Here is a 20,578-nt window from a genome sequence, read left to right on the forward strand (position 1 = left end):
ACTGCATGCAGGTTAGGACAAGAAAAAAATATATTTCCTGTGATTGGCATGGCACCCTTGTATCGTGTACAAACTTGTGGCTCTTTTTTGTATTAATATAACAGTTTATAAAAAAAGGAAAGGTTAAGCCAGATTTGCCTATTTTGAAACACCGCCCAGAAAGAGTGTTGTGCTTTGATTCTCCATTTTGTGCTGGTGAGTTTTAGCAATAGGTTAAATTCAACCAGAAGGGACGCGGTGGCTCAGTGGGTTAGGACGCTGAACTTGTCGATCGGAAGGTCGGCAGTTTGGCGGGTCGAATCCCGAGTGCCGCGAAGCAGAGTGAGCGCCTGTTACTCGTCCCAGCTTCTGCCAACCTAGCAGTTCGAAAGCATGTAAAAATGCAAGTAGACAAATAGGGACCACTACGGTGGGAAGGTAACAGCGTTCCGTGCTAGTCATGCCGGCCACATGACCACGGAGACGTCCTCGGACAAGCGCTGGCTCTTCGGCTTTGAAACGGAGATGAGCACCGGCCCCTAGAGTCGGAAACGACTAGCACGCATGTGCGGGGGAACCTTTACCTTTACCTTTACCTAAATTCAACCACTCAACCTTACTTTGCTTTCCCCCCCCCCCACTCCTCAGGAATGTAATTTCGTGAGACCTCCACATTCAGGCTTCAATCATACCTAAATGTTACTGAAGGTTTCCAATAACAGCGAGCGTAGCCCAACTCTGTATATGTGTGAAAGATTCTGTGGTAGGTTTTACAGAAATAACTATATATAGTTAGACTGGTGGCTTCAGCTTCCTTCTTCTGGGAGAAGTATGTGGTAGTGGCTGTTTGTTCCTCTTTTTAAAACTGCCAGAAGGGGTGTGTTCTGTGGGTGGAGGTGTATATATATATATATTACAACAATATGACTATCTTCAAGGATATTTTTTCCAACTTCCTAATCTAGTCTATAGCCCAAGGTTCCCTGTAATCTGCCATCCGAGCACTAAATACGTTTTTAACCTCTCTTCATGCTGAGAATAGCTAGGCCAGGGGTAGGCAACCTCGGCTCTTTTATGACTCATGGGCTTCAACTCCCAGAATTCCTGAGTCAGCATAGCTGACTCAGGAATTCTGGGAATTGAAGCCCATGAGTCATAAAAGACCCAAGGTTGCCTACCCCTGAGCTGCTAGGCCATAGAGGAGAATTTTTATAGCTCAGAGTTGAACGGGTGATGTCGTTAAGTGCTCTCTGAGCTTGGTTATTTTCTTGCAGATGTTTCATTTACTAAACCAGGTAATATCGTCAGTGCTAATAGGTGGTGGGCTTTGCTCTCATTTTATATTCTAGTGGCTTGTCCTGTCAGTGTTGGGGGAGTGTTTTCTAGGCCAATGATCAAAAAGCAAACAATACTCCAATCAACCAACTGCCAAAGAAGCTAACTGTAAACAACAGCCCAATCAAGGAACTATCAAGAACATTCCTACCAACACGGACAGAACAAGCCACTAGAACCGTGGTGGCGAACCTATGGCTCGTGTGCCAAAGGTGGCACGCAGAACCCTCCCTGTGGGCACGCGCGCCGTCGCCCCAGTCCTAGGCCTTCAGCTGGGTTTTATAAAACCTTTTCGCATTAGGCCTCCGCTGCCGTGTGCAAAAAAAAAAAAAGATTCAATCAATCAATTTCAGCTTCTTGCGGGAAAAAAAAAAGATCTCGCAAAGTTGGAATTGATTGATTGAACTTAGTCCCAACCAGTCTGCCGTTACCACCACAGCTACGCCCATCCAGTTAGCCACGCCCACCCAATGGGCCACGCCCACCCGGCACCCGATGATACATAAGTGGGTTTTGAATTGCAGTTTGGGCACTTGGTCTCTAAAAGGTTCGCCATCACTGCACTAGAATATGAAATGAAAGCAAATCCCATTCTGTACTAGCATTGATGATGTTACCTAGTTTGGCAATGAAACGTCTACAAGAAAACAACCAAGCTCAGAGAGCACGAAGGACCCCACATGGCTATCCCAATTATGATCTCCATTATCCATGATAGTTGGCCATGCTGGCTGAGGATGATGGGAGGCATAATATATCCGTACTTGTAGGGTTACACTTTCACTATCCAGCGACAAACCCTCTTCAGTTTTTAGAAAAATCATTTATATACACCATTCGTCAAATTCAAATAATTTGAAAAATAAAAAAATTATAGGAATTGATAGGCTGAAACTATGCTGAATTCTGAGGAGGTGAATTGCTGTTATAAGGGATGTGCTTTAAGGGTTGCTGTTTGCGCAGTGGGAGTAATTAAGTGGTTGCTGAGTAAGCAGAGGCTGGATGGAGTATGTAAACCAGACAGATTTCAAGGAATGAATAAACTGTACAAGGAAGATAATTGCTAGAGAAGTCCAAGTCGTTATTTTAAGGAACACTAAAACAGCATAATTTTTTGGAAATATAAGTATTAAAAGTTTGAAACCTACCTATATAAATGTACAAATAACCACTGAAGTACAGCTAATCTTTGACTAATGACTACAATTGAACCCAACATTTCTGTTGTTAAGTGAGACAGTTGTTAAGTGAATTATTTGAGGGAACACCTGCTGCCGGCATCAAGCTCCCTTTGTCCTGTGCGCTCCCACAGGGAGGGTCTCCTCAGGGTACCGCCGGTAAAAGATTGCCGGCGGACAATACCCAGGGGGAGGGCCTTCTCTGTGGGTGCACCAGCCCATTGGAACCAGCTGCCTGTAGAGCTTAGGACTGCCCCTGACCTTCGCTCATTCCGCCGGGACCTGAAGACCTGGCTCTTTGAGCTCTCTGGCCTGGAATGAGAATATTAACTGGGGTTTTATTTATTTATTTTATTTATTTATTAGTTTTTATAAACCGCCCTTCTCCCGAGGGACTCGGGGCGGTGTACAGAGGAAGGAAGGTATACAGACCGAACAATAAAATAATAAGAAACACTAATGAACACAAACTGGGACCCCAATTAACGTTATCATGCCAGGCCAGCCTGCTGGAACAGGAAAGTTTTTAAGTCGCGACGGAAGGTACGGAGGTCAGGGGCCATCCGGATTTCGGTTGGTAAGGTGTTCCAGAGGGCTGGCGCACCCACTGAGAATGCCCTCCCCCTGGGGGCCACCAGCCGACATTCCTTGAGCGGTGGCACCCTGAGGAGGCCCTCTCTGTGGGAGCGCACAGGACGGTGGGGTGCTGACATCGGCAGAAGGTGCTCCCGTAGGTAGTCCGGACCCATGCCATGTAGGGCTTTGAATGTCATTGTTAGCACCTTGAACATCACACGGAAGGCAACCGGAAGCCAGTGCAGCGCACGGAGGAGAGGTGTGATATGGGAGTATCGGGAGGCTCCCAAGAGTGTCCGTGCCGCCGCACTTTGCACCAGTTGAAGCTTCCGAGTGGATCTCAAGGGCAGCCCCATGTAGAGAGCGTTACAATAGTCTAGGCGAGATGTCACAAGGGCATGGGTGACTGTACGTAAGGAATCCAGGTCCAGATAAGGCCGTAGTTGGCGAACTAGTCGAACCCGGGAGAAGGCCCCCTTGGTCACAGCTCCAATGTGGTCTTCCAGGGAGAGCTGCGAGTCTAGGAGGACACCCAGGTTGCGGGCCCTATCAACAGGGGGAAGTAACTTGTCCCCAATGTTAAGCAGTGGGACGTTCTGAATCTCCTGGCTTGCCGGTACGTACAGCCATTCAGTCTTGTCCGGGTTCAGTTGAAGCCTGTTTCTCCCCATCCATTCCCGGACCGCTTTCAGGCAGCGGGACATCACGTCTAGGGCATCACTGATATTGTTAGGAGTTGAGATAAAAAGCTGGGTGTCATCAGCATACTGATGGTACCCTACTCCAAAACTGCGAATGATCTCACCCAGCGGTTTCATGTAGATGTTGAACAGGAGAGGCGAGAGGACCGACCCCTGAGGGACTCCGCAAGCGAGAGGCCTCGGGGTCGACCTCTGTCCCCCTGTCAGCACCGACTGCGAGCGACCCTGGAGAAAGGAGGAGAACCAACGCAGAACCGTGCCTCCCACTCCCAGTCCCCTGAGGCGTCGCAGCAAGATACCATGGTCGATGGTATCGAAAGCCGCCGAGAGGTCTAATAAGACTAGGACAGAGGAATGGCCCCTGTCCCGGGCTCTCCAGAGATCATTCATCAGAGCGACCAATGCCGTCTCCGTGCTGTAGCCCGGCCTGAAACCCGATTGGTACGGGTCTAGATAAACCGCTTCATCCAGGATCTGAGGAAGTTGGTGCGCCACCACGCTCTCAACAACCTTCGCAAGGAAGCGAAGATTGGAGACTGGACGAAAGTTATTCAAAGAGGATGGGTCCAAGGTGGGCTTCTTGAGGAGAGGTCTCACCACCGCCTCCTTCAAGGCGGTGGGGAAGTGACCCTCACTCAGAGAAGCAGAGATGACCGCTAGGAACCAGCCTCGTGTCGCCTCTCGAGCTGCATAGGCCAGCCAGGAAGGGCACGGGTCCAGTAAGCATGTGGAGGAGCTCAACCTTCTCATAATCCTGTCCACTTCCTTAGGAGTTACAGGATCAAATTCTTCCCAGATGACGTCGACAAGACTGTCCATGTCTTGTTCTTCCATCTCAGCCCAGTTGGAGTCCAGACCAGTTCGAATCCGAGCGATTTTATCCAGCAGATATTGACCAAATTCCTCGGCTCGACCCTGCAAGGGTTCCTCCCTCACCTCTTGGTTTAATAGGGAGCGAGTCACCCTGAACAAGGCAGCCGGGCGATTATCTGCGGACGCGATGAGGGTGGAAAAGTAGTTGGATTTTGCCACCCTTATCGCAGCGAGATAAGACCTGGTGAGGATTCTTAGTCGCAATCGGTCGGATTCGGATCGACTGGACCTCCAACGGCTCTCTAGGCCCCGTCTCCGACGCTTCATCTCCCGGAGCTCCTCGGTGAACCATGGGGCTCGCTGGGATCTGCGCCGGGTCAGAGGCCGCAAGGGTACAACTCGGTCCAGAGCCTCCGTGGCTGCCTTTTCCCAGGCTTCCACTAAGGCTTCCGCCGAGCTGTGAGCAGGGGGTGCATGCGAGTCCCTAAGCGCTGCCTGGAACGGTTTTAATTGTATTTTAATTGTAATTGGGTTTTATTTCAAGGTTAGTGTAATTATTTTAATTGTTTTTAATTTTTGTAACTTGTTGCATTGTTTTAAAAAACCTTGTGAACCGCCCTGAGTCCTACGGGAGAAGGGCGGTATATAAGTTTAATAAAATAAATAAATAAAATAAAATTATGCCCATGTTACGACTTTTCTTGTCATTGTTGTTAAGTGAACCACTATAGTTGTTAAATTAATAACACGGCAGCTAAGTGACTCTAGCTTCCCCATTGGCTGCTTGTCAGAAGTTCGCAAAAATGATCACATGACTCTAGAGTAGGGGTAGGCAACCTTGGCTCTTTTATGACTCGTGGACTTCAACTCCCAGAATTCCTGAACCAGCCACGAAACTGTCATAAATATGAGCTAGTTGTCAAGGTGGCTGATTTTTTTTTAAGCCAATCTTTCCTCCTTTAATTCATGTCATCTTCAGATATTCTTGCAAGCAAGATAAAATTGAAGCACTCCTACATAATACACTCTTTCCAGATGATCAAGCCTCTATACGTTCATTTTTGTGGAACTTACATATTTTAACATTAAGCATGAGATGGATTGTAACTTGTCTTTAAAGGAATCACTCAGGTTTAAGCTGAGCAACACCCGTTATAAGCAAGCTTTTTATTTTTGCACTGTGGCGTAGCCAGTGAGACCATGAATGGACCATGCCCCAGTTCAAAGGCAATACTTCAAGCAGCTGAATTTTGTTCAGATGACCATGGGGATGCTGCAGCTGTCATAAGTGTGAAAAACAGTCGTAAGTCGCTTTTCCAGTGCCGTTGTAACTTCAGGCAGTCACTAAATGAACTGTTGTAAGTCGAGGACTAGCTGTATTTCTTTTTAGAGTGAACAATTGGAGAAAATGTAGTATATATGGTAAGCAAAAGAAAATGGAGCAATCAGTATGAAAGAAGAACATCTCAATGTATTATACCGCTATTGGTCTAACAACATAATTATAATAATATAATAAATTATATTTATAATATAATATAACAACAGTATTATATCAATACTGTTCCCTATACTTCTTCATCCTAGTTTCGGTTATATCCACATATTGATTCATACACTGCCTGTTTTTGCCCTTGGATTTCTTAACAAATGTAGATCAATATTAGGGAAAAATGGAAAGACAAATTAAAGGGGAAGGGAGCTCAAAAGAAGTGGGAGTTCCTAAAATCACAATTTGCAAACAATTCCAGTGAGGAAGAAAAAAAAAGAATGACAGCAGAAAAGAACAATACAGCTTCCTAAAGACCTTAACGAAGATGTGAAAACAGTGATGCGTATAAGAAATGGAAAGAGAAGGATGTCTCAAAGGAAGAGGACAGTTGGGCAACCTTGAATTAATCTCAATAAAGTGAATGTTGAGATTAATGAAGGGTGCTAAGAATAACAAATGAGCTTGCTTAAAATGAGGTCAGAATGAACTTCTCCAAGGCAGTTTAACGGTGAAATGGATTATGGACAAAGGTGATATGCTTGCCCTTTAATGGCTGGGTACAAATAGAGGCAACTGTCTGGGATGCCTTAATTTGGATTCAACTCTTGTCTGAGCCAGATTTGAACTTAGTGGCTGGAATGGTCCTTTCTAACTCCAGCCTTCATTGAAGATCTGTGTAGGTACTTAAATAAAGATATTTTTAAGTTAAATGTAAAAGGTATTTCTGGTTTGAGTGTCCTTAAACCAAAGCAGCTCTATAAAGGTAATCCTCGACTTGCAATCATTCGTTTAGCTACCATTTATCAAAGTTACAACTGACAAATTGACTTATAACCCATATTCGCACTTACAACGGTTGCAGCATCCCTACGGCCACATAATCAAAATCTGGGCTGTTGGCAACCAGTGTCAGGTCCCCAAACCCTTATTGCTTTCCCTCCATATCTACTCTTATTTGGGGGTCCACTGGGAGGGGGATGACATTCGCTTTCTATCCTTCCTCTCCGGCCTCTATCCATATGCAAGAAGAATGTGTCTCCTTTATCAGGGAGACGGTTACAGAGAAACGAAACTGGAGAAGACTTTGAGATGCGCGCCAACTTATGCCACTTACCCAAACATCGTGCCACCTGTGGATTGGCTGGATTTCAAATGGACGTTATGACTTTGGTGGAAGGAGGAAGATTACTTGTTTAACTATACCATTTGAGTGGGATTTTCCCCAGATCTCGCCTTGACTTCCCTACTGTCACTAACCCCTAATAAAAGTTTCCTTTTGAGACAATGCCTGTTTCAAGAGTTCTGCTTTCTTGGGTGGCTTAGCTGAGGTGGCTCCTTACAACCAGCCTGTATTTATGATGGTTGCAGCATCCCACGGTCGTATGACTGCCAGACCTTCCCAGCCTGCTTCTGACAACCAAAATCAATGGGGCAACCGAGAATCGCTTAACAACCACATGGTTCACTGAAAATTTCAGCAATTCACTTAGCAGCCATGGCAAAAAAAGGTGGTAAAATCTGGCATGACTCACTTAACGACTGCCTTGTTTTTCAATGGACATTCTGCTCCCAATTGTAGTTGCAAATTGAGGACTGTCTGTATATCAGTAACTATATTTCTAGTATGTTCAGTCTAAGCAGATTATAAGCACAATGAAGAAAGAAAAGCAACAGTCTCCTAATACAGGTAGTTCTCGACTTACAACAGTTTAGTGAGTGTTTGAAGTTACAACTGCACTGAAAAGAGGGACTTATGACCGTTTTTCACACTTACGACTTTTGAAGCATCCCCATGGTCACATGATCCAAATTCAGATGCGTGGCAACTGGCTCAGATTTATGACAGTTGCAGTATCGCAGGGTCAGTGATCCCCTTTTGCGACCTGACAAGCAAAATCAATGGGGAAGCCAGATTCACTTGACAGCGTGTTACTACATAACAACTGTGGTGATTCACTTAACAACTATGGCAAGAAAGATCGTAAAAATGAAGCAGAATTCATTTAACAAATGTCTCGCTTAGCAGCAGAAATTCAGGGCTCAATTGTCATAAGTTGAGGAAATAATGATAATGTTAATAATAATAATAATAATAATAATAATACCACCACCACCAATACCTTAAGGACAAATGCATACAAAGTCAAAATTGAGAAGACAGCAACAGACAGTAAGTGCCACCTATGCAAAGAAGCAGAAGAAACAGTGGACCACCTGGTAAGCTGCTGCAAGATTGCACAGACTGACTATAAGCAGTGGCATGACAAAGTAGCAACAATGGTTCATTGGAAGATCTGCAAGAAATATCATTTGCCTGTAAGCAAGAACTGGTGGGATCATAAAATAGAGAAAGTCATAGAAAATGATAAAGCTAAACTGCTCTGGGACTTCAGAATTCAAACAGATAAGCACCTGCAAGATAACACCCCGGACTTAACAATTGTCGATAAGAAAGACAAAAAAGTCTGGATAGTCTACGTGGCAGTGCCTGGAGACAGCAGAATAGATGAGAAAGAACTGGAGAAGATAACAAAATACAAAGACCTACAAATAGAAATAGAAAGACTGTGGCAAAGGCAAGCAAGAGTAGTACCAATAGTAATAGGTGCCTTGGGTGCAATCCTAAAACAACTGGGGCACCACTTGAACACCATTGGCACTGACAAATTCACCATTAGTCAATTGCAAAAGGCGGCCTTACTAGGAACTGCTTCCATCCTGCGACTATATCTGTAATACCATCAAACATCCACGTCTGCCTATCCCAAGTCCTTGGTAAGGACTCGATAGGTAGACAAAAATGCCAAATCCAGTCATCTGACTGACTGTGCAATGATCAATAATAATATTAATAAAGTTGGAAGGGACCTTGGAGGTCATCTAGTCCAACCCCTTGCTCAGGCAGGAAACCCTACACCATTTCAGACAAATGGCTGTCCAGTCTCTTCTTAAAAACTTCCAGTGTTGGAGCATTCACTGCTTCTGGAGGCAGGTCTCTTATCTAAGAGAATCAGCTCTTGGATTCTTGCAGAAGAAATTCTTCCCATCACTGACAGCAATTAGTGCCCAAGCAGCTAAAGAGGAGATCTGCAAATCTTAGGACAAAACCCATAAATCTGTCTTGAGTACCACTTTCTTTTTTTCTGACAATAGATGAAAAAAAGCTGAATTCCCAGAGACTAAACAAATTAAAAAAAACCCAAACCAGCAGCTGTTCTCATCCAGATTTAAAAACAGATCGTTTTAAACTGGAAACATTCTAAGTGAAAAGCTCAGTTGGCCTCATTTCCTTGACATATAGTTGTTAAAGATGAGAGGTTTTAGTGGAAAAACAACCGCAACTGGATAATGATTCATACACCGCAGTCCGTTTTGTACACAGGAGTCAAAGCAAAGGGGAGGAGAACAAAAGAGAAAACGAAGGAAAGGAAATAATTATAGGTTAGGGAAGGGGGGGAAAAAGGAAGGAAAATGTGGCATTTCAACTCATTAATTTCTTTAGTAACCCACATTTATTTGATTCCTTTAAAAAGATGAGCCATTCAGCTTTTTATTCAAATAGTTCCAAGACTATTCCAAGAATACTGCAAAGCAGCTTAGAAAAGGACCCTTATTTTGCAGAAAGAAAATCTGGAAAAATCTGGATCTTTGCTGTGTTGTATGTTGACAGCAGCAAGAATGCTTTATGCACAAAAATGGAAAGGTAACTTTTCTTCTCACGACGGATGAAAGGCTGCACAGACTGATGGAAATAGCAGAGACGCCTAAATTAACTGCTCTGAACAAAGGAAAAAAACACCTCTTGGAAACTGTTTCTGGATTTTGCGCTTGAGAGGGGAAAAGATGAAACTTTGACTTTGTTTTTTGCTGATTAGTTAAGTTTGTTGTAGAAATGGCTAGTACATATTAAGTATGCAAAATTACAAAGTTTAGGCTGTAATGTTATTATTTTATTCTATTGCGCTAAAGAGTTAGAAGTCAATGCTTTTTTTCCCCGTTTGCTTCTTTTCCCTACATTTCTATCTCTCCTCTTTTCACTCCCTCATTTTTTCACTTTCTTCCATTTTCATTTGTGTTTTATATTATGAAGCTTAGTGGAATTATTTGAAAAAGAACAGACTCTGATTTCAAACACACGTCAGGCAGCCTCTTCCAAGTTGATGTCCACTGCTACATTTACGTATGCCTAAAATTATTTATTTATTGTTTATTTGTACATCATATTTAAAAACCGTCTGTCTCCCTCATGGAGTAAATTAACTGGAAGCACCTAACCGACCATAGCTGTTCACAGAAAGACTGCGCAGGATCACATCTGAGCATGGGGTTGGACTAGACACTAGAGAATCTCCAAGTTCCCTTTTAACTCTATTATTCTGTATTCTGCATTCAGATCCACACTGAGATGAGAGGTGGCCTTGAAGACCACCCGGAGGCTCCAGCTGGTACAGAATGCGGCCGCGCGGGTAGTGATGGGAGCATCCCGATACTCCCATATTACACCCCTCCTGCGTGAGCTGCATTGGTTACCGATTGCCCTCCGGGTGAGATTTAAGGTGCTGGTACTTACCTTTAAAGCCCTACATGGCCTAGGCCCGGGATATTTGCAGGACCGTCTGCTGCCGGGAACGACTTCCCATCGCCCAGTGCGCTCACACAGGGAGGGCCTCCTCAGGGTGCCGTCAGCTAGACAATGTCAGCCGGTGACCCCCAGGGGGAGGGCCTTCTCTGTGGGAGCGCCAGCCCGGTGGAACCAACTTCCCCTTGAGCTCTGCATGGCCCCGGATCTTCGGTCCTTTCACCGTGGTCTTAAAACGTTCCTTTTCTATCAGGCTGACCTGGACTGACAACAGGGATTTTTAAAATGTTTTTAATTTTATTATTGGGGCTGCTAGTTTAATTCTTTTTAACTTTTGTATTATTGTATTTTTTATTGTTGTTAGCCCCCCTGAGTCCTTCGGGAGATAGGGCGGCATATAAATCCCAAAAATAAATAAATAAATAAAAATAAATACCAAGACTATAAGACAGTCTGAGCAGTGGGTTGGCGGTCATTTGGGTGAGGGTTTGCTGCATAAAACGCCAGACAGCAAACATGTGACCAACTAAAACATTAAAAGAGAGAAAAAAAGAGAAAAAAACCCCCAAAATCTTCTGACTTAAAACTATTGATCAGAATTACACCCAGAATTTCTTTACAGCATTTTTAACTTGAATGGTCTTCCACTCTTTTTGGTTGTGACTGAACGATTTTCTCATTAACTGCCTGAAAATATTGAAATATCAGAGCCACAGTATCTGCCATGAAGAGGTGCTTTGTTGTCATGAGTTCTGTAGAGATTTTGGAAGCATTACCTTCTTTGCTGAGATTAATTATCTCTGGGCTCTTAATTTAGATGGGAGTTTGTGTTGCAGGGGATGAAAGCAGCTTCTATAATCTTCCTTCCCAGGATCTCACATCATTAGTGGCTGAAATAGATCACTTAACGAGAAAGATTCATCATTTACGGTAATGGGTTCCCTGGGTAAGAATAAGCCTTCAGTGTTCGGTTGCTTCGAAGCTTTCCTTCCCCCCCCCCCTGGCTTTTTGGACTAGAGTGAGTTGTTTTTTTTTTGTTTTTGTTTTCCTCATCTGGACTAGGAAGCTTAGAAAGTACCAATTATTATAATGTACCAGTTATAGGATACAGGAATATAGCCAGCCGTACCAACAGGCTGAAAAATAGCTTTTATCCGTGGGCTGTTAGGCTTTTAAATGGGACATAATCTTATGCAGAATTGACTTGGGAGACTAGGTGTGTGGTATAGTTGGTTCACATGGTGTGGTAGGATGGAGGGTTTGTTGTCACTGTGTGTTGGGGGGAGAGAGCACGGGGGGGGGAGGCTCAGTTAATCTCAATGTACACATGTTGTACTTTGACAATAAAGGTTTATTTATTTATTTATTTATTTATTTATTTATTGTACAGTCAGGGATATTCATCAAGTAAAAAAGGAGACAAACGTACGCAATTACGTAAGCCAGGAAATCAAAGACTTGGAAGAATTGAAGTCAGTTGTTGTTCTGATGCCATGACTGGCAATGGAAAGCAACATAAACAAAAAAAACCAAACAAACGATAGAGCTTTTTCTTAAGAGGAGCCTGCCCTTCATCCATCCAATTTGCGCAAATACAGGAACTGGAAAAAAAAGCATAGATTTGGAATGGGATATAGAAAATGTTGATGCTCCTTGACCCAATGAGACCCAATGAGACTCAGAGGCTGGGCTGTGATTAGGTGGCTTTGTGTGTTTGTGTGTGTGTGTGTGTGTGTGTTTCCTCTGTTGCTCAGTTAAAGCCAGGCCCAAAGAACCAAGAATGACATGTGCAGTGTTGTGAGGTGGAGAACTCTGATTCACCATTAAATGGCAGTAATAGAGAGTTAATATATAGTTGTCTGTCGCAATAGCATCATGCTATGCTCACAATGACAAAAGCAGAGGGAGAGAGAGAGAGAATGAATATGAGCCAGTTTGAATAAGGCAGGGGTCTTCAAACTCAGCCCTTTTATGACTCATGGACTTCAACGCTGGCTGAGGAATTCTGGGAGTTGAAGTCCATGAGTCATAAAAAGGCCGAGTTTGAAGACCCCTGGATTAAGGCATCAGACTAGAAGCCAGGAGACCATGAGTTCTAGCTCCATCTTAGGCGCAATGCTAGCTGGGTAATGTGGACCAGTCACTTTCTCTCAGCCCTAAGAAAGAGACAATCTCCAGGCAGAATCAGATGCAACTGAATGGAAGAAAAATGTATCTGTCTCTCTCTGTGTGTAATGTTCAGATGCTGATTTTATTTTGAGCAGCTCTGTGTTCTATTTCTCTTGCTACGGAGTGTTTAACATATGCCTATTAAAACCCAAGAAAACAAATTTACTGTCCTGTTTTCCCCTTTTAATAAACTTTGATTTATCTGTTGTGAGATTAGTCTATCTATCTCATTACACCGGGCGAAGGTGCTTATTTTCCTAATCATATGCCTCAACATTACAGGAGCAAGAGGTGATATTACACAATTCATTTCCCCTTTTATTTGCCAATTAAACATACAGCCCTAACTCTTTTACATACTAGGGTTGGGGGGGCGGGCTAAACAACAAGTAAAGGAATTTTATCCTAATCTCCCTCCACTTTTCCCTTTACTATAGTTATTACATCTCTTGAAGAAGAGTTTTGGAAAAGTCACAATGTTGTACTTTGAGTTTACTTGATAGTGATGTTATCTGGGCAAGTGTTTTGGAATACAAATGTCAATCATTTTTAAATTGCTTGTCACTGAGCCATTAATTCTTTGACATACAGCACCTTTTTATAAAGGATAAAAGAGTTCCTCTTCAAGAAGTTTAAAGTTTATTTATTTATTTATTTTATTTTATTTTATTTATTAAATTTTTATACCGCCCTTCTCCCGAAGGACTCAGGGCGGTGTACAGGGCAATAAATATCAGAATATAAATAAAGAAGTTAAAAGAATTAAATAATCATGCCCAATATAATACAATGATTAAAACTATGTTAAAATTAGATCCAACCCTAAACCCATCAAACCAGGCCAGATTGTTCAAATAAATAAGTTTTTAAATCGCGCCAGAAGGAGCAAAGGTCGGGGGCCATCCGGAGCTCAACCGGCAAGCGGTTCCATAGGTCTGGCGCGTCCACAGAGAACGCCCTCCCCACCAATTGGCCACCAATCGACATTCTCTGATCGGAGGCACCCTGAGGAGGCCCTCTCTGTGGGAGCGCACTGGACGGAGGGAGGTTGATGCCGACAGCAGGTGCTGCCGTAGGTAATCCAGACCCATGCCATGTAGGGCTTTATAGGTCATTACCAGCACCTTGATTGGTACTGTACTGTTGGTTGGTACTGTATATGATTTATTTCTCAATATAACACTGATACCATAATAGAACATTCAAATTGTCATCACGGTGTTCAGGAATTCAAAGTCACTATTCATTTTAAAATACAGTGGTTACATATTTTGCTTTGAGGGAAATGACAATTCTTTATGTCAATTACTTACTCCAGTATTTATAGAGATGTTGCTTTAAGCAATACAACATTATCTTACAATTGTAAAGATCTCTTCTAAATGGCCCAGATACTTCATCCTGACAGGAATGATTGCATTCACAACAAGATTCTGAAATTCAGTTCTTTAACTGAATTATAGGCATATTTCTATTTTCTAAAAACAGTAGGAATTAAGAGGAATTCTTAAACAAAAGCCAGTCTGGTATGGTGATTAAATATTTGGACCAGGATTAGTGAGACCCCAGTTCTATTCCAACTGTAAAGGTAAAGGTTTCCCCACACAGGCGTGCTAGTCATTTCCGACTCTAGGGGCAGGTGCTCATCTTCGTTTCAAAGCCGAAGAGCCAGCGCTTGTCCAAGGACATCTCCGTGGCCATGTGGCCGGCATGACTAGACGCCAAAGGCGCACGGAACGCTGTTACCTTCCTACCATAGTGGTCCCTATTTTTCTACTTGCATTTTCACTTGCTTTCGAACTGCCAGGTTGGCAGAAGCTGGGACGAGTAACAGGCGCTCACTCTGTTACGTGGCACTTGGGATTTGACCCGCCAAACTGCCGACCTTCTGATTGACAAGCTCAGCTTCCTAATCCACTGAGCCACCACATCCCTATATATTGTCCCTATATACAGTTGGAATATATATATATTCCAACTGTAGTCCCCCCAAAGTTACTGATTTTCTTTGATGCAGTAGATTACAAAAACAACACATCAACATTTTGCTTTACATTATATAAGATTTCAAGCATTTTCGGTAATTACATAATCATTCTAATAATCAAAACCTAAAGTCAAAGTTTTTCGTTTTTCAGTATGCAGCAAAAAGTCCAGAAGCAGGTGTGAATGTCCTTATATGAATGTGTATATGTATGTGCTTCCCTATAATAACGTATGGCTGTGAGAGTTGGACACTAAGAATGGCTGATCGAAGAATGGACACCTTTGAACTGTGGTGCTGATGTAAATTATTGAGTATACAATAGACAGAACAACCAAGATAAAAGTACTGAATCATATAAAACCAAGAACATCACTAGAAGCCAAAATTGCAAGTCTACTTCTAATTTACTTTGACCATATCATGTGTGCAAATTCATTGGAGAAGTCAATGATGCTAGGAATGGTTAGTGGATCAAGAAGAAGTCAATGTTGTTTTACAGCCCACTCTAAGGAGTTTACAGAGTCAGCATCTTGCCCCCAACAATCTGAGCCCTTATTTTATCGACCTCAGAAGGATAGAAGGGTGAGTTAACTTTGAGCCGATGGGAGTCGAACTGCCGGACTGCTGGCAGCCGGCAGTCAGCAAAAGTAGCCTGCAGTACTACATTCTAACCACTGCGCCACCATGGCTCTAAAATTGTATGTGTGTGTGTGTGTGTGTGTGTGTGTGTGTGTGTGTGTGTGTGTATGTATATGTATATGTATGTATGTGTTTTGGCACCACACATCAAGACTGTGTTCATCATTATATCCACCCATTTGTAATTCTCCAAAGGGCTTTGATGAGAACAATATAGTCCTTGATCTTACTCCAAAGAGGTGCGCATTTTGACTGGGAAAGTAGAAAGAGGAGAAAAATTAGTCTACCTCATCTCGTGTAGAACCCATAATAAATACTTGCTCATTCCTGACTGTTCATTCTTGTTCTACTGGTTTGGACTTGCATAGAAGCACCATTCTTAGCAAGCAGTTGACCTAAGCTGACACAATTATCTGCCTTATTTAAGGAATCTCTTTGTACGATCAGTAATTAAGAGTGTAAGGCGTGTCACTTTTAAGCTTTCAAGTGCCACCTTGTAAACTGAGAGATTGGAAGGCGGCAGCACCCTGGGTGAGTTCTGTTTCTTTTGATCAACAATCGTGGCAAAGCCTGACTTGAATCCTAGCTGAGCCTCATTTCTGGGTGCACAAAGCAAATTCTTCGTTTTTATTAACCTCAACTTCAAACAGTTGTGACAAAGGCAAAAGGAGATTGTTGGGCCACTATTGCATGGACATGCAGATGGATTGTTAGCAAATCATACCCAAGAACATTTAAAGTGCAGGAGCTAAAGTTTATGCAAGACATTTGTAATAGAGGTTGATGGCGTGGATTTTCCTCAAATATTGAATTAGAATTAGAACAACAGTGTAGGAAGGGACCTTGTAGGTCATCTAGTCTACCCCCCCCCAAGCAGGAGACCCTATACTATTGGACAGGTTGAGAAAGGGGCAAAGAAGCAGGAAAACTAGCAATTTGTTAGCATTCCTGGTAAAGATATAGAAGGGTAAATACTGAATATGTAAAATCAGTTGTTTTTCAGATTCCTACTACCTACTGCAAGCATGATTGCTTAAATGATACCTTGCATATATTATTGCAAATAAAATAATTATTACCAGCAGGCAAGTCTGCAATGCTCATAGCTGGATAAACCCAATTTTATTATTTTTTGCAACTTGAGTAGCAAAAAAAACAAAACCAAAACCCCAGCAGCAAAAAATCCTGTCTGACTGCTAGCAGAATTCCAATTGTACTTTCTCTCTTTGATCAGTTTCCAACCATTGTTTCTCATCCTTCCCTCTGGTGCTTTGGAGGATAACGTGACCCCCTCTTCTTTGTGGCAGCCCCTCAGATACTGGAATACTGCTACCGTGTCTCCCCTATTTCTTCTTTTCTTTAGACTAGCCAAACCCAAGTCCCACAGCCGTTCTCCGTATGTTTTAGTCTCCAGGCCTTTGATCATCTTAGTTGCTCTTCTCTGATTTTTTTTCCCCCAAACTCTCAACATCTTTTTTCTGATATGGTGCCCAAAATTGGCTGCAGTATTCCAGGTGCGGTCTTACTAGGGTTCATCCTAAGGAATAGGTAATAAGCTTAGCTGGAAATAATCCATGAGACTTGCTTTTATTTTGACAGGGTGTGTGTTTAGGTAAGTTAAGTTGTTGTCTCTGGTGACTATTGCTTTTACAAGGTCTCAGTCCTTATGCAAATTGTCCCCTCTTCATATCATCCTATGCAGGGCTTTTTTTTGTCATAGAACGCTCAGAACGGAGTTCCGGCACCTTTTTTGGATGGAACCTTGTAGGGTAGTCAAGGCGGGTTGTATGACATGTGTGAGTTCCGGCACCTTTTTCTTTTACAAAAAAAGCACTGATCCTATGTCTATATTAATAACAGCTCTATCATCCAGTGAACTGCTCAGAACTTCATAGTGTTTATACTGGATTTTTTCCCATTGGAGTCCCCCCCACCCACCCCCAGTTACTGCCTATTTTGAAAAGATCTGCATGTTTTTCTCCTTTATCAATGAATGCTTTGCATGTGACACAAGTTGCAAAATAATTTTTACATTTTTTTTCTTCAAATAAAACTAGACTCTCTTATGAGGTTGGTCTATTTCCCATACAGGGAGAGAGGAAAGTTTGATTTTAATGGTCACACACCTCGGTGCTACGAGGTCCAGGAGATGGTGCTACAGAACCTATGTGTCCTTTATCATCTTTCTCTTTTTACTTGTCAGTAGAGTCAGCTTCGTTTTCAGTCTCTTAAGTATGCAGGCTTTGAAAGCCCCATCACACGCCAGAATTAGCAGGGAGGGGGTCTGATAAAAATTACTGGTGGTGGCCGTAGTAACCGTCAAGCTGCACATCAAGGCTGTGTATGGCTCTGTATTTGTGGGTTTGTGCAATTTTATTAGTTGCTTCTGAGTCTTCATGACACAATAGACCAGACATGTCAAACACAAGGCCCGGGGGCCGGATGCGGCCCGCAAAGTGGTTTCATGTGGCCCGTGAAGCCATCTTGGAAACAGTGAGGGAACGGCCCCCACTGCCTTGGCCCTGGCCCAGAGACCCTCCTTCTGCCAGAGACCCTCAGATCTGTCCCACTCCTGCCCAGCCCCCCATAGGCACCCCTGATGCGAACAATGTAGAGCTGGCCACGCCCACCCAGTAGGCCACGCCCACCCTGGCCATTCTCACCCGGCCCCTTGAGGGCAACCGCAATGCTGATGCGGCCCTCAATGAAATTGAGTTTGACACCCCTGCAATAGACGTTGTTTCATTGGGATTGCTTGTCAGAAATTACTTCTTTGAATCTTTCTAAGCATCTAGCTGCTTTGCTTTCTACGCATCTAGCTGCTCAGTCAGCTTCTTCTTTTTTTAATTCTTTGATCCCCCACCCCAAACTTTAAGGTCTTCATTACTCTTTTGCACCACTGTCTGTCCAGAATATTTAAGTATTTGCTTCATTGACCAGCAGCAGGATGAGTGGATTCAAATTACCTTGGTAATGGGTGAAATGTTGTAAAGATCTGAAAGGACAAGTTAGGAACAGATCATTATAGTGAAAAAAATCTATCTGTGATTGCTAAGACACCTTGATGACAATAACCAACCAACCAAACAATATTAGTGCTTCCAATGAGAAATGTGGTTTTATTTCATTTAACACTAAGTGAGTTGTAGTCCACGGTATTCTCAACTATCTTCCCCAGGATGTGTGTGTTTGATTTACCTTTAATTATGTCATGCACTTTGCTCCAGAAGTCTTCGGGCAGTTTATGTATCAAATCCAATCCATTAAATCTAGTCCTCATTATTTAATAATATGGCACATTGCCAAGGTTGTACCTTGTTGGTTTGATGATTGCATTTGCTTTCTTTAGTTGTAATTTTGCAAGGTGTTTATGATTATGGCAGGAACAGTGTCTGCACCAAGTCTGGTTTTGACTCACTAAAGAAAATTTCCTGACCTTTGCTTGTTGAAGATATATAGTCAATTTGGTTTCAGTGTTGTGCGTACCACGATATTCAATATGTAAAGTACTCTTGGAACACAGTATTTGTAATTACTAGAACATATTTTCTTGGGTATTATGTTGACAAGGTGTTGAAAATCATTAGAGAACTATTTGGTTACTGCTTCCTCTGCATTTATGGAAGGAGTATAGGCTTGAATCACTATAATACAGGTAGTCCTTAACCTATGACAGTAATTGGGCTTGGAATTATGTTTGTGAATGGTGTTGGTTGTTAAGCAAGTCATCACAAGACTGACCCATTTGACAACATTTAAGCCAACACCGTGCTCATTAAGCAAAGGCCTGGTTGTTCACATATTTGAATCCCACCACTGGATAAACCTCTTCATTGCTACAAACTAATGATCTTCAGGTAGTTCTCAATGTATGACAAATCTATCTTAGGACTACTTAAAATTCAGATGGTTGGGAGACCCTCCAGTCATGTCACTAAACATTTGGCACTTGGCAATGTAACCATATTTGCAAACGTTTGCAGTGTCCCATTTTTATTTTATTATTTTATTTATTGGATTTGTGTGCCACCCATCTTGTCTAGCTTATGACAATTTTGCTGAAAATCAGCAAAACTTTTGACTTTTGGTTTTCGGCAAAACTGTGCCCATAGCAAACCATTGGTTCATTTAATGACTGCAGTGGCCCTCTACAATCGTTGTATTCACCAAATAGCTGGCACAAAAAAGATCATAAGATCAACCATCCCAAATTACGACCATGGTGGGCAGGTTCCTTTACAGTCATAAGTCAAGGATCAGATCCATAGAGAGACAAACTATTAGGTGATATTGTAGAATCACAATAGCATACGGCAAGCATAGTAAACGTGCTAAGTTTAAAATTAGGTGATAGAAAAGATAAAAGCTTAATCACATGGTTACCTTTAAAAAAACGCTAGCTTTTAAAAAAAAACCTAAAATATTGAGAGTTACTTTTTCTGCTAACCTCGCTTAACACTTTTACTACAGCCTTCTATACATCCTCGGGCAGATCCAAAGTATCTTTGTCTTCTATGAGTGCAAGGCAATTTTATGTTACCTACAAGACATCACGCTTTACTACTTGCTTCATATAACGGGATTAGCCTTTGTAGCAACCGTCTGTTTCCTCACTTTCTGAAATAGGTAGCCATTGTGATTAATTTTACCTTGCACTGCTTTCTTTCCAAGGTGTTGCTAGCTGTTCCTGCTCTCCTGTAAAGTGTTGCTAGCTGTTCCTGCTCTCCTGTAAAGTATTACATGTGCAGCAACCAAGGCTTCACCTTACCAAGAATGATGGACTTGCATGAAAGCTGGAATTTAGATGATTTCAGCTGGCTCACCCCTGATGCAATTCTTCATGTTGTCAATGCTCTAAAAGGTATGTCTAGTGCAAGAATGTGGTATTTCCTCCCCCCTCCCCTCCCATTTTCACATTTCTACCCTCAGCCGAAGTGAAGGAGGAAAAGAATTCACATCTTCTCCTGAAGAACCACTTTTTAAAATAGTCCTGATTTTGGTGCATTCCAGCCACACGCTTCTCCAGACAGACTGTAACATAATCAAGAAAATGATCAGTAAACAACTGAACTCCATCTACAGGTGGTGCTTGGCTCAGGAGCACAACTGAAAAACCAAAATTTCTGTCGC

General features: G+C 42.6%; 1 protein-coding gene across 1 annotated transcript in view; it reads left to right on the forward strand.

The window, feature by feature from the left end:
* AMOTL1 (angiomotin like 1) overlaps positions 1-20,578 on the forward strand; it is a 94,959-nt gene that overhangs the window by 3,435 nt on the left and 70,946 nt on the right. Inside the window, exon 2 of the mRNA XM_081326203.1 lies at positions 20,120-20,309. Within this exon, the coding sequence (XP_081182329.1) occupies positions 20,189-20,309 (121 nt within the window). The 5' untranslated portion in view covers positions 20,120-20,188. The remainder of the gene's footprint in view (positions 1-20,119; positions 20,310-20,578) is intronic.

Source organism: Vipera berus (assembly GCF_964194415.1).
Source record: "Vipera berus genome assembly, chromosome: 4".
In the NCBI taxonomy this organism is placed as follows: Eukaryota; Metazoa; Chordata; class Lepidosauria; order Squamata; family Viperidae; genus Vipera; species Vipera berus.